At 46.7% G+C, this 12,802-nt stretch overlaps 1 protein-coding gene across 2 annotated transcripts in view; it reads left to right on the top strand.

Annotated features, from left to right (window-relative positions):
• The first annotated feature begins 308 nt into the window (after positions 1-308).
• Positions 309-12,802, top strand: part of LOC119977575 (interleukin-18 receptor 1-like) — a 62,733-nt gene continuing 50,239 nt past the window's right edge. The window contains exons 1-3 of one of the 2 annotated variants that reach the window (XM_038818677.1): positions 309-381; positions 616-869; positions 10,733-10,816. In XM_038818677.1, coding sequence (XP_038674605.1) covers positions 860-869; positions 10,733-10,816 — 94 coding nt within the window. In that variant the 5' untranslated portion in view covers positions 309-381; positions 616-859. Of the gene's footprint in view, positions 382-615; positions 870-10,699; positions 10,817-12,802 lie in introns of both variants that reach the window. The other variant, XM_038818676.1, reaches the window with a different exon arrangement.

Raw genomic sequence — 12,802 nt, 5'->3', positions numbered from 1 at the left:
TAAATCATTGATTTTGATTGTGAAGTTTGCATTAGTAATGCACCCGCATTTATAACAAGCCTGTTTTTTAAAAGTCCCAGATACGTATGTAATTACAGTAGGTAAGCGGGAAGCAGACAGCAATACTGGAGATGTTCATTCCAGAATCGGTGAGGACACGTGAGGTGGATGGTGCAGTTTGGGAACACCCTTTTATAGGTTTGGATTTATTGACAGGATGACCTTTGGTCTGGAAGTAATGGAAACCATCTTTTAATAGTGTGAAAATAGTGAAGGGGTGTTGGATGTTTTTCAGTGAGAGGAGAGTATTATTGACGGTGTCAGTGCTGGGAGGGTGTTACTGGGAGGGGGAAAGTGTTGATATAATGGAAACACTGAGAGGTGAGATTTCAATTACTGTTAAGATAGCTACTAGGGAGTGTTAATTTTTTAAAAACAGGAAGAGGGTAGTATATCAGGGCTGGAAAAAATGTTTTATGAAGCAGATTGGCAGGAAATCATAAAAGATAATACTGTTCAGGACCACGGTGAGAGGTTGCAATGAGGCTCTGACATCCCAGGTCCATGAAAACTAACTTCTGCCATGTGTTTGCCTTGTCTCTGTCTGCTGAACAGGATTAGTGATTAGTGATGAAAAGGAGATTGCAATTCTGGCTTGCAGTCTGAACAGAGGCTGCAGGATGGATGTCCTATAGCAGTGTGTGATCGCGGTTTCCAGCTGTGCTATTTCATTGCCGGTGTCATCAATACACATCTGACAACGAACGCCATTCAAATTTTCGTTTACAGCAATCCGCCGGCCGCCGATTTTCACTGCTCAACCACGAAAAAAATCCTTCCCTGACTCATTGCATTACAAATGATCTCTGGTAAGTCATTCTGAAATGTAGCGGCTAACCATCCGATGGTAAGGTATAGTCCCGAGGGGAGTTGGGAACTCACCTGGGGATCTTTGCCCAGGAGTGAATGAAGCCTTATTTCTGTTTTCAGGACGGTGTTAATGCGATGCTTTCTGTAGATACGTTTTGTAAAATAATTGTGTCAGGCAATTGAAAACACAAGAATAACCTTTCCCGCCCAGCAGTTATGACCGGTGCAACTTCTGGACCTGCAGGAGTTTGGAATCTAGCCGTTACAACCATTCGCATTAAAGCTCTCACTGGAGCTGCCCGTACACTCCAACCTGGTTTACTGTGAGCACCTGTCACGGTCAGGTTCAACCTGTCTCTAACTTCCTTACTCAGGAGGGCCGGCTGACACTTGGGGAAAAAATAGTCAGACATTGCCTATCTTGAATTTAAATGGTCAGTAGCTAAGCTATAAAAGGCCAACGCATGAATGAGCCGAGAAGACCATTGCCAATTCGACATCCATAATGCAATGAGGTGATCTCGGCTGATGTGTGGTAAGCCTAACCAAATTGGTCTCAGTGTTCAGTAAGAGAGAGAAAATTAGCGACAGCTCTTAACCTTAAATCATCTGCAGACTCCAGTCATCGCTGCTGTACATGATGGCTCTTATCATTAATGGCATTTGCACTCATAATAATAAGGTAACATCATGTTCTAGAATGTGTACCCTCAGATGTTTCGGTTTAAATGTTTGAGCCCCATATGCCAGGGTGGCTCAGTAGCACAGTGGTTAGCACTGTTGCTTCGCGGCTCCAAGGTCCCAGGTTCGATTCCTGGCTTGGGTCACTGTCTCTGCGGAGTCTGCACATTCTCTCCGTGAATGCGTGGGTTTCCTCCGGGTGCTCCGGTTTCCTCCCACAGTCCAAAGATGGGCAGGTTAGGTGGATTGGCCATGATAAACTGCCCTGTAGTGTCCAAACGTTAGGTGGGGTTGCTGGGTTACGGGGATAGGGTGGAAGTGTGGGCTTAAGTAGGGTGCTGTTTCAGCCGGTGTAGACTCGATGTGCCAAATGGCCTCTTTTTGCACTGTAAATTCTATGCTGAAAACAGACACAAGCTTTCAGGGGTGTGTGATTAAGATGTTGACTTCAGATAGTATCTGCATTTTCTTCACAATTTAAAAAAACTTAAAAATGCACTGAAAATATGGAATGCCGATTTTATATGAAAATAGTTCAAATGATCGCATTTATTTTGATTATGATTTGAAGCACCATTCGAATGTAGTGTTCCTTTGTAGTTAAGGGATTCAGTAAAACAAACAAAATACGCTGTGCTATTTTGGTTGTCTGTGTAATCTATTCCATTCCCATGTATCAGTTCAGGCAAATATAGACATGTAGATTGGGTTTTCAGAATACATATGACACTGCATTTCCTTTAACATTTCCAACTCGATCAGAAGATGCAGTAGATTTGGATTTGTGCATAGTTTTAAGGAGGAGAATATGTTTTATTAATAAATGCAAGAAACATTTGTTGGATTTGGTTTTTTATCTCATGTCATGACATTTTGAGACATATAAATAAAAAATATAATATTTTCATGTTTGAGGTGCTTGCAGCCTGAATGGATGAAAACCAGGCTGGCAGGGTGGATGAGTAATGGCACCGTGATACAGGAGGCCATTCAAGCAGGGACAGTTAATAGGAATGTAGTGGTGGTCGGGGACAGCAAGGCAGATGAATAGACACTGTCCAAAGAAAAATGGACCAAATATTGAATGGGCTAAGTCCAGTGTAACCTGAGAGACATTCTGGTTACTGGTAAAGACCAAAACGAGCACCTTTGCAATCGAGATGCCACTCTGCAAAGTTTGGAGAACTACAGATTGAGGGTCTGCAGGGGCAAGTGCAATTTCTTCCAGTTTTCAATTGAGTATTTGAGATATGTGACAGATGCCGCAAGCCTTTGCAAACCTCCTTCGAAGATCAAGGTTATTACAGATGCGCCGCACCTCAGGCTGTTAACTCTTTGCAATCCATTTTAGGATTTTTGAATTACTACAGAAGATTTGTTCAAAATTTGGCGACCATTTTAAAACATTTGCATAACCTGCTGTGCCAAAAGAAGTGGAAATGGTCGAACCAGTGCAACAACACATTTGTGCGTGCCAAGGAGGTGTTGCCCGAATTTGAAGTCCTGACACATTTACTTCTACAGTTAGCGTGTGATGCATCTCCCTAGGGCGTTGGAGCGGTGGTGCTGCCGAGTGAAGGGAACCCATTGCTTTTGTGTCCAGAATATTGAACAAAGCTGAAAGTAAATATGCACAAATCGAAGGAGAAGCCTCAGGAGCTATATTTTGAGTAAACAGACTCCACCAATTCTAGTATGGAAGGAAGTTCACATTATTGATCGATCACCATCCATTAACGACAATTTTTGGACCACATACAGGAGTGCTGTCATTGGCAGCAAGCAGAATGCAGAGATGGGCACTATTTTTGTCTGCTCACACTTGTACAATCAAGTGATGACAATCAAGTTTTTATTGTAATGCAGATGGGCTTTCTCATTTAGTGCTGCCAAATAGTTCATCAAAAAATGGTTCGACAGAAGTATCTTCTCCTTTGAACAGGTAGACCTTTGAATGGGTTGCTCTCCAAAATGATGGAGATGGTGCTAAGAGGCATGACCTCAGAATCAACACCTGACCTAAAGCTATACTCCACTAGAAGAGGCAGTGGCATAGTTGCTGGACTAGTAATCCAGAGATTAGAGTCATACTCCAGGGACCTAGATTTGAATCCCGCCATGGCAGATGGTGAAATTTGAATTCAATAAAAACTGGAATCAGAAGTCTAAAGGTGAATATGAAACCATTGTCGATTGTTGTAAAAAAACATCTAGGGTAGAAAATCTGCCATCCTTACCCAGTCTAGCAGACATGTGACTCCAGATCCACAGCAATGTGGTTGTCTCTTAAGTGAGCCATAAATGCTGGCCCAGCCAGCAACAACCACAACCCTTGAATGAATTTTTAAAAATTGCCGTTATCTGTACAGTCAGGATGTGTTCTTTGGGGCGACATTCCACCTCCATTGAGAAGATGAGTGTTGGACAGATTACATAAGGTATTGTGAGAATGAAAGAGATAGCGAGGCCACCTGACATTTGTTCCATTGCTTGACAGTTGAGATACAGTAAAACCACTGGATGGAGAAATGTCATAGCTGTTCGAAACTTGCTTTGTGTGTTTATATATGTGAAACCACAACTGCAGAAGCATTGTGCAAATACCATTCGATTGTTATTTAAATTACTGAGGGCTCAATTTGAAAGACAACAGTTTATAATTAGAGACAGAACCAAATTTGAAAAAGTTGTGGCTCAGTTAGACAATGCTTTGCTTCAAATTGCTGCAGTTTGGTCGGCTTAAAGAATGAGTTTGAATAGCAAGCCTTCGAACAAAATAAAGATTGTAATATCATTTTCTAACATTAATAGACTAGTTTTATTGATTTTTGTCATTTTACCAGCATATCATTAACTCCAGCGTTAATCAAACCCATCAAGAGTTTGATTACTGAAGTTTCTGAATTGACAACATACAATTTTTTTCTGGTCTTTTTCACACTTCATTTTCTGCAGCTTTACATAGTTGACAGAAGTGGATTTTTGCTCACCTTGACATATTTAGTTTGATTTGCTTTTGAAAAGCAATGACTATGCTATCATATTAAAGTTGCATTCAATGATAGTCTTCTACTTTTCCTGTTATCTCTGAAACAGATTTCTAAAGTTGTGTTGCTAAAATGGTATTCACATTTTTTTCTAACTGAAAATGTTGAATACCATGGGTAAGGAAAGTTTTTCAACTAGCAAAGTCAAAGACATCCATTCCAGGAGTTATCAGAAAAGTTCCAATGTTTTTCTTATTGACATCTTTAGTTCTCTCTGACCATTAGCATCAGTCACGAGACAAGGAAGAAAGAGTCATAGAGGTCTACAGCACAGAAAAGGCCCTTCGGCCCATCACACCTACGTCAGTCAAAAACAACCACCTATTCTAGTCCCATTTTCCAGAACTTGTCCCATAGCGTCGTAAGCCTTAGCATCGCAAGTGTACATCTAAATACATCTTAAATGTTATGAGAGTGTCTGGACGCGATTCTCCCAAAGGGAGACTGAGTGCCGACGCTGGAGTGAAACCCGGAGTGTTTCACTCCGGCGTCGGAGGCCGCTCCTCGGCCCGTATTCTCCCCCCCCCCACCCCGGGGGGCCGGCTCCAACCCGCGTATGCGCGGTTGCCGTCTTCCTCTCCGCTGCCCTGCAAGACGTGATGGCTTGATCTTGCGGGGTGGCGGAGGGGAAAGAGTGCGTCTCTTAGAGATGACGGCCCAACGATCGGTGGGCACCAGTCGCGGGCCAGTCACCTCACGAGCACGCCCGTGGTGCTCGATCCTCTCTCTGCCCCCCACAGACCCCACACTTACCTGTCGCGCGATGTTCATGCCGGCAGCGACCAGGTGTGGTTGCCGCCGGCGTGAACCCGTCGGGGTCGTCAGGCCGCTCAGCCCATCCGGGCCGGAGAATCGCCGGTCGCCGGGAAAAACGGCGAGCGGCGATTCTCCGAGCTTCGTGTCGCAAAACGCGACATGCCATTTTGGGGGGGTGCCAGGGCGGCGTAGCGTGATTCGCCCGGCCCTCCTGCGATTCTCCCACCCAGCGTGGGGAGCGGAGAATTGCGCCCTCTGCCTCCACCCCCCTTTCAGGCAGTGATTTCCAGACTCCCACCACTCTCTGGGCAAAATGGTTTTCCTCACATTCCCTCTAAGTCTCCTTCCTCTTACCTTAAATCTATGCCCCCTGATCATTTATCCCTCCACCAAGAGGAAATGTTTCTTCCTGTCTACTCCATGTATGGCCCCCATAATTTTCTCCATCTCGATCATTCCCCTTCAGTCTCCTCTGCTCCAAGGAAAACAGCCCCAATCTATCTAACCTTTCTTCATAGCTAAAACCCTCCAGCCCAAACATCATCCTGGTAAATCTTCTCTGCAACCTTCCCAGTGCTATCACATCCCTCCTATAATCTGGATTCCTGAATTGTCTAGCTGTGGCCTAACCAACATTTTATACAGTTCCAGAATAACCTCCCTGCTCTTAAACTCTATGTTACGGCTGATATGGCTTCCTGACCACTGTTTCCACCTGCTGCTACCTTCAGGGACCAGTGTACATGTACTGATCCTTGGTGCTTCCCAGGGTTCTACTGTTTCATTTCATTTTTCATTTCATTTCACCACGTATTCCCTTATCCTGTTTGGCCTGCTCAAATGCATCACCTCACACCTTTCTGGATTGAATTCCATGTGGCACTGATCAGCCCATCTGACCAGCCCATCTATGTCTTCCTATAATCGAAGACTATCTTCCTCACTATTTACCATCTCACCAATTTCCGTATCATCCGCAAACGTACTGATCAATCCTCCTACATGCAAGTCTCATCATTCCTATAAATTTTTCACCTGTTGGACCTCACTGGACAGATGCTTCCAGTCAGAAAAACACACCTTGCTCATCAACCTCTGCTTCCTGCCACTCAGCCAATTCGGGATTAAATATGCCAAATTTCTTTGGATCCCATCAGTTCTTACCTTCACTATCAGGCTCCATGTGAGACCTTATCAAAAGCCTTGAAAAAGTCCAAGTTGTCTACATCAAATACATTGCCCTCATCTACCATGCTGACTGTTCTTGATTAATCCCTGCCTCTCCAAATGCAGATTAATTGTGTCCCTCAGAATTGCTTCCAATAGTTTCCCTACCACCGAGATTAGACTGACTGGCCTGTAGTTTCCTGGATCATCGCTTCCTCGCTTCTTGGTACCACAATGGCTATCCTCCAGTTATAAAGGGCTGCACTGTAAATTTTACTATTTTCTTTTTTTTTATAAATGTTTTTATTCAGTTTTCATATTTTATATTGAACAAATTACAAATTGTTAGGAGAGAAAAAAAAAACAAACACGCAAAAATTAACATACATATTTACAGGTAAGCATCTTCGTAGTAGTAACTGCCCCCCCCCCCCCCCCCCCCCTCAACATGTTTATTTAGTTTGGCTTTGGGCCTTAGCTAGCCATCGAACCCCCGTAACGAACCTGTAGCCCCCCCCCCCTCCCGCTACCTTCCCCCGACTATTCTTCCTCTTGTACATTGGCCACAAATAGGTCCCGGAACAGTTGCATGAATGGCTCCCACGTTCTGTGGAAGCCGTCGTCCGACCCTCGGATGGCAAATTTGATTTCCTCCATTTGGAGAGATTCTGAGAGGTCGGACAGCCAGTCCGCAGCTCTGGGCGGTGCTGCTGACCGCCAGCCAAACAGCATTCTACGGCGGGCGATCAGGGAGGCAAAGGCAAGGGCGTCCGCCCTCCTCCCCAGGAATAGATCTGGCTGTTCTGAAACCCCGAAGACCGCCACTATCGGGCATGGCTCCACCCTCACTCCCACCACTTTGGACATAACCTCGAAGAAGGCTGTCCAGTACTCCACGAGTCTGGGGCAAGACCAGAACATGTGGGCGTGGTTGGCCGGGCCTCTTTGGCACCGTTCACATCTGTCTTCCACCTCCGGGAAGAACCTACTCATACGGGTTCTTGTTAAGTGGGCTCTATGTACCACTTTTAGTTGCGTCAGGCTGAGCCTTGCGCACGTGGAGGTGGAGTTGACCCTATGCAGTGCTTCGCTCCAGAGTCCCCACCCTATCTCCATCCCCAGGTCGTCCTCCCATTTCCTCCTTGTTGCGTCCAGTACGGTGTCGTCCCTATCTACCAGTCGGTCATACATGTCAGTACAGTTCCCTTTCTCTAGGATACTTGCGTCCAGTAGGTCTTCCAGTAGTGTCTGTCGTGGCGGTTGTGGGTACGTCCTTGTCTCCTTTCGTAGGAAGTTTTTGAGCTGCAGGTACCGTAGCTCGTTCCCCCCAGCTAGCTGAAATTTCTCTGTCAGTTCGTCCAGTGTTGCGATCCTGTCGTCCGTGTATAGGTCCCTGACTGTCAGTGTCCCCCCCGTCCTGCCTCCACCTTTTGAAGGTGGCGTCAGTCAGTGCTGGTGTGAACCTATGGTTGTTGCAGATGGGAGCCCTGTTCGACATTTTGGTCAGGCCAAGTTGCTGCCGCAGTTGGTTCCAGGATTGGAGGGTGGCTGTCACCACTGGGCTGCTGGAGTGTTTTTTGGGTGGGGATGGGAGTGCTGCCGTGGCGAGGGCCCGGAGGGAGGTTCCCATGCAGGAGGCCTCCTCCGCACGCACCCACTCAGCTTCTGGCTCCTGGATCCATCCCCTTACTCGCTCGGCTGTTGCTGCCCAGTGGTAGAATTGTAGATTCGGGAGGGCTAACCCTCCCCTGGTTTTTGTTTTTTGTAAGACCTTCTTTGGGATCCTAGCATTTTTACCCCCCCATACGAACGCCCTGATGAGTTTGTCCAGCGCTTTGAAAAAGGCCTTGGGGATGTAGATCGGAATGGATCTAAACAGGAAGAGGAACCTGGGCAGTACGTTCATTTTGATCGTCTGAACTCTCCCCGCGAGGGAGAGCGGGAGTGTGTTCCATCTTTGCAGGTCCTTTTTAACTTCCTCCGTCAGGCTGGTGAGGTTCCATTTGTGGATCCCTTTCCAGTCATGGGCTATTTGGATCCCCAGGTAGCGGAATTTATGTCGGGCTTGTTTGAACGGCAGCCCCTTTAGTGCTGCCCCCCCCCCCCCCCCCCACCCCCCCTTGCGGGTGTACTGGGAAGATCTCACTTTTGCTTATGTTGAGTTTGTAGCCCGAGAAGGCTCCAAACTCTTTCAGGAGCGCGATGATTCCGTCCATGCTGCTTTGTGGGTCCGAGATATAGAGGAGCAGATCATCCGCATAGAGTGAGACTCTGTGCTCTCTACCTCCCCTTCGGATCCCCCTCCAATTTTTTGCTGCCCTGAGCGCGATTGCTAGCGGTTCAATTGCTAGTGTGAACAGCAGCGGGGACAGTGGGCATCCTTGTCTGGTGCCCCTGTGCAGCTGGAAGTATTGGGAGTTGGTATTGTTGGTCTGTACACTCGCCATGGGAGCGTTGTACAGGAGCTTTACCCAAGCGGTGAACCCTGTTCCAAGCCCGAACCGCTCCAGTACCTCTATGAGGTATTTCCACTCGACTCTGTCGAAGGCCTTTTCTGCGTCCAGGGAGGCGATCACCTCTTGTGTTCTCTCCCCGGAGGGGGTCATTATCACGTTCAGCAGGCGCCTGATGTTCGCGGTAAGCTGTCTACCTTTGACAAAGCCCGTCTGGTCCTCTGTGACCACCTCAGGTACACAGTCTTCTAGCCTTTTGGCTAGGATTTTGGCCAGTATTTTGGCGTCTGCGTTCAGCAGAGATATGGGTCTGTATGACCCACATTCCGTTGGGTCTTTGTCTTTCTTAGGTATCAGCGAGATTGAGGCCTGTGCTAACGTGGGTGGCAACGTGCCCCTAGCTAGCGAGTCTGTGAACATCTCCCGCAGGTGCGGGGCAATTTTACTATTTTCTTAATGGTTTACAAAAGATTGATGGTTGAAAAATTAATACATCGTGATCTGCATGTACAATACAGGTTACAGCTGTATAATATCATTCAAGAGCTTCAGTCAAAAAAAAAGAGGTGAAGGACCGAATAAGCATTTTTCAAACAAATCAAGTTATCACCATTGAAGCACATGCTCATTACGATTTAATAACAATGAAACAGTTGGACAGCTATTGCTGGAAAATGATATTATTCTTCAGCTAGTTATTTCATTAACAATTAGTAAAAGTCGACATGTGCACTTTTGTGAAGACTAACAATTTTAACCCCATTTAAAGGTACATACAGAATTATTTGCCGTAGTTAGCACTGTTGCTGTACAGCTCCAGAAGCAGGGTTCAATTTCCATCTCGAGTGACTGTCTGTGGGGAGTTTACACTTCCTCCCTGTGACTGCTTGGATTTCCTCCAATAGTCCAAAGGTGTGCAGGTTAGGTGAATTAGCCATGCTAAATTGCCCCTTAGTGGCCAAAACGTTAGGTCGGGTTATGGGTTTACGGGGATAGGGGGAGGAGCGGGCTTAAATGGGGTGCTCTTTCCAAGGGCCGGTGCAGACTCACTGGGCTGAATGGCCTCCTTCTGCACTGTAAATTCTATGAAGTGGTCCGATCCATGATCCCAAGTGGAGAGTCTGATTACATGGTGGGGAGGTCAGTTCCAGGTTTGTGGAGAGGCTGTGGGGTTTGTAGTGGGGAGCAGGGGTCTGGGGAGGGAGGCATCTGGAGTATGGTCTGATGATGAGGACAGGACCTAGGGTCTGGAGTAAGGTGTTCTCAGGAGTCAAGGCTGTCTTTGCTACGACTGCCGTCCCCAAGCCCCAGGAAGTCCAACAACCATAGCTAATTCTGCAAAGCAGATTAAATCCAAAAGACTTTAAGTCTCATTCTCTCATCTCCTGCAGTTTAATCTGAGTCGAAAGAGGTAATCACAGGTTGGATTCGACTTCCAGTGGGTTTGCAAAGATGACATCAGAGGTCTTTAAAATTAAGAAAGGGTTTGATAAGATAAACATAGAGAAAACATTTCCATATTTGCCGGGGGGGGGGGGGGGGGGGGGGGGGGGGGGTTGGGCAGAAGGGAGAAGGAGTCCAAAACTTAGGTCATAAATAATAGTCACTGATAAATCACAAATTCAGGAGAAGGGTCTTTACAAATCGGACTAAATGGCTGAACGTAAAGTCTATGTTGGTTTATGTATATAAATAACTGTTCTAAATGTTACTATCTTTCTACAGTTTTTCCTAACATTATAAAAAATGCAATTTCAGTGGTGAAACCGAACCAGAAGGTGATAATGGACATGGAGTATTTGAAACTGATAACATTCATTTGTTTTCTGGGAACAATTCAAGGTAAGTAAAACAATGGGCTTCCGAAACAGCCGCGCAACATTTCTATTTCATCCCGCCTGCGGGATGCTCCGTTACACTGGCTGGTCAATGGGTTTTCCCATTGTGGGGCAGCCCCACGCCCTCAGGAAACCCCCGAGCTGCCGGCAAAATGGAGCATCCTGCCAGCGGAGAATCCAGCCTAATTATTTCTGTTGCAATGGTTCAAAATACTTTCTCAGTGCTGACATATACAATTCCCAATGAGTTCTAGCTGAACTAAATTCATGATTTCACCTGGTGTTTAGTAAAATCCTTAGTTTTCCCATTATAATGCATGAAATTAGAAAATAGTCATCTGTAATCTGTAGTAAATATCTGATGCAATGAATAATTTTTAAATACCTTACAAAATGCAGGTGAAGAAATGGATGAGCAGATGTTTCAAGAGCGGTTTGGAGCGGTTAGGGGCCTCACGGTAGCATGGTGGTTAGCATCAATGCTTCACAGCTCCAGGGTCCCAGGTTCGATTCCCGGCTGGGTCACTGTCTGTGTGGAGTCTGCACGTCCTCCCCGTGTGCGCGTGGGTTTCCTCCGGGTGCTCCGGTTTCCTCCCACAGTCCAAAGATGTGCGGGTTAGGCGGATTGGCCATGCTAAATTGCCCGTAGTGTAAGGTTAATGGGGGGATTGTTGGGTTACGGGTATACCGGTTACGTGGGTTAAGTAGGGTGATCATTGCTCGGCACAACATCGAGGGCCGAAGGGCCTGTTCTGTGCTGTACTGTTCTATGTTCTAAGTGACCTAAGACTTAGTCAGAGATAGGAACATAGGAATATAGGAATTAGGAGCAGAAGTAGGCAATTCAGCCCTTCGAGCCTGCTCCTGCATTCAATCAGATCGTGGCTAATCTGTTCCTGGTCTCAAATCCACCTCCCCACCTATGGCCCACACCCCTTTAACCCATTGTTTAAAATCAAAAATATATCTATCTCCTTCTTGAAACCATTTAACGACTCAGAGTCCATCGTACTATGGGGCAGCGAGTTCCACAAATTCACCACACTCTGCTAGAAGTAGTTCCTCCTTTTCCCAGTTCTAAATCCATCGCCTCTCAGCCTATATGGGGTTTGAAGAGATCTTTTGTAAGTGTGGAAATAACTGAGCAGGAGCTAGTATATGATAACTTGTAGACAGCAGAGCTTTGGAGATGGAATTGAGGGGACTAATAAGGAGACCAGTGGAGAAATTGCTTGGAGATGACAAGTGTTTCAAAACTATTGGGTACGAGGTATAGATGCATTAACTTTTAAGAGATCAATAATCAGTTATAGAAATTAAAAAATAGACCAAAATATACCTAGCGTTTAGGCAAAAACTGGAAAGTACCAATAAGCTACAAAACAGTATTTAGTCGTTGAGCAGTAACTACTGGGGTGCCACAGGGATCGGTGCTGGGACCCGTTATTCACAATATATATTAATGATTTGGATCAGGGAACAAAATGTAACATCTCAAAGTTTGCAGATGATACCAAGTTGTGTGGAAGGGTGAACTGTGACGAGGATGCAGGGATCCTACAGCAAGATCTGGGCAGGTTGGGCGAGTGGGCAAACCAATGGCAGATGCAGTATAATTTGGATAAGTATGAGGTTATCCACTTTGGAAGCAAAAACAGGAAGGCAGATTACTACCTGAATGGTTGTAAATTGGGAGATGGGAGTGTGCAGCGGGACCTGGGTGTCCATGCAGGGCCGGCTCAAGGCACCGGCAACTCGGGCTGTTGCCCGGGGCGCCATGTGCTAGGGGGCGCCAGACTCGGGTCCCGCGCATGCGCAGTTGGGCCGGCGCCAACCAGCGCATGCGCGGTGGCCGCACTCCCCCAGTGTGGCCGCACTCCCCCAGGGCCCCCCCCCCCCCCCCCCCCCCGGTCCGTCCCCTCGGTCCGCCCCCCGCTCAGTCCGCTCGCCCGCTCGGTCCGTTCCCCCCCCCCCCCGCCTTGGGTCCGTC

This window comes from Scyliorhinus canicula, chromosome 14 (assembly GCF_902713615.1).
Source record: "Scyliorhinus canicula chromosome 14, sScyCan1.1, whole genome shotgun sequence".
NCBI classification, from domain to species: domain Eukaryota; kingdom Metazoa; phylum Chordata; class Chondrichthyes; order Carcharhiniformes; family Scyliorhinidae; genus Scyliorhinus; species Scyliorhinus canicula.
The sequence above is the reverse complement of the archived record's forward strand: the minus strand, read 5'-3'. Positions and strand labels throughout refer to the sequence as shown.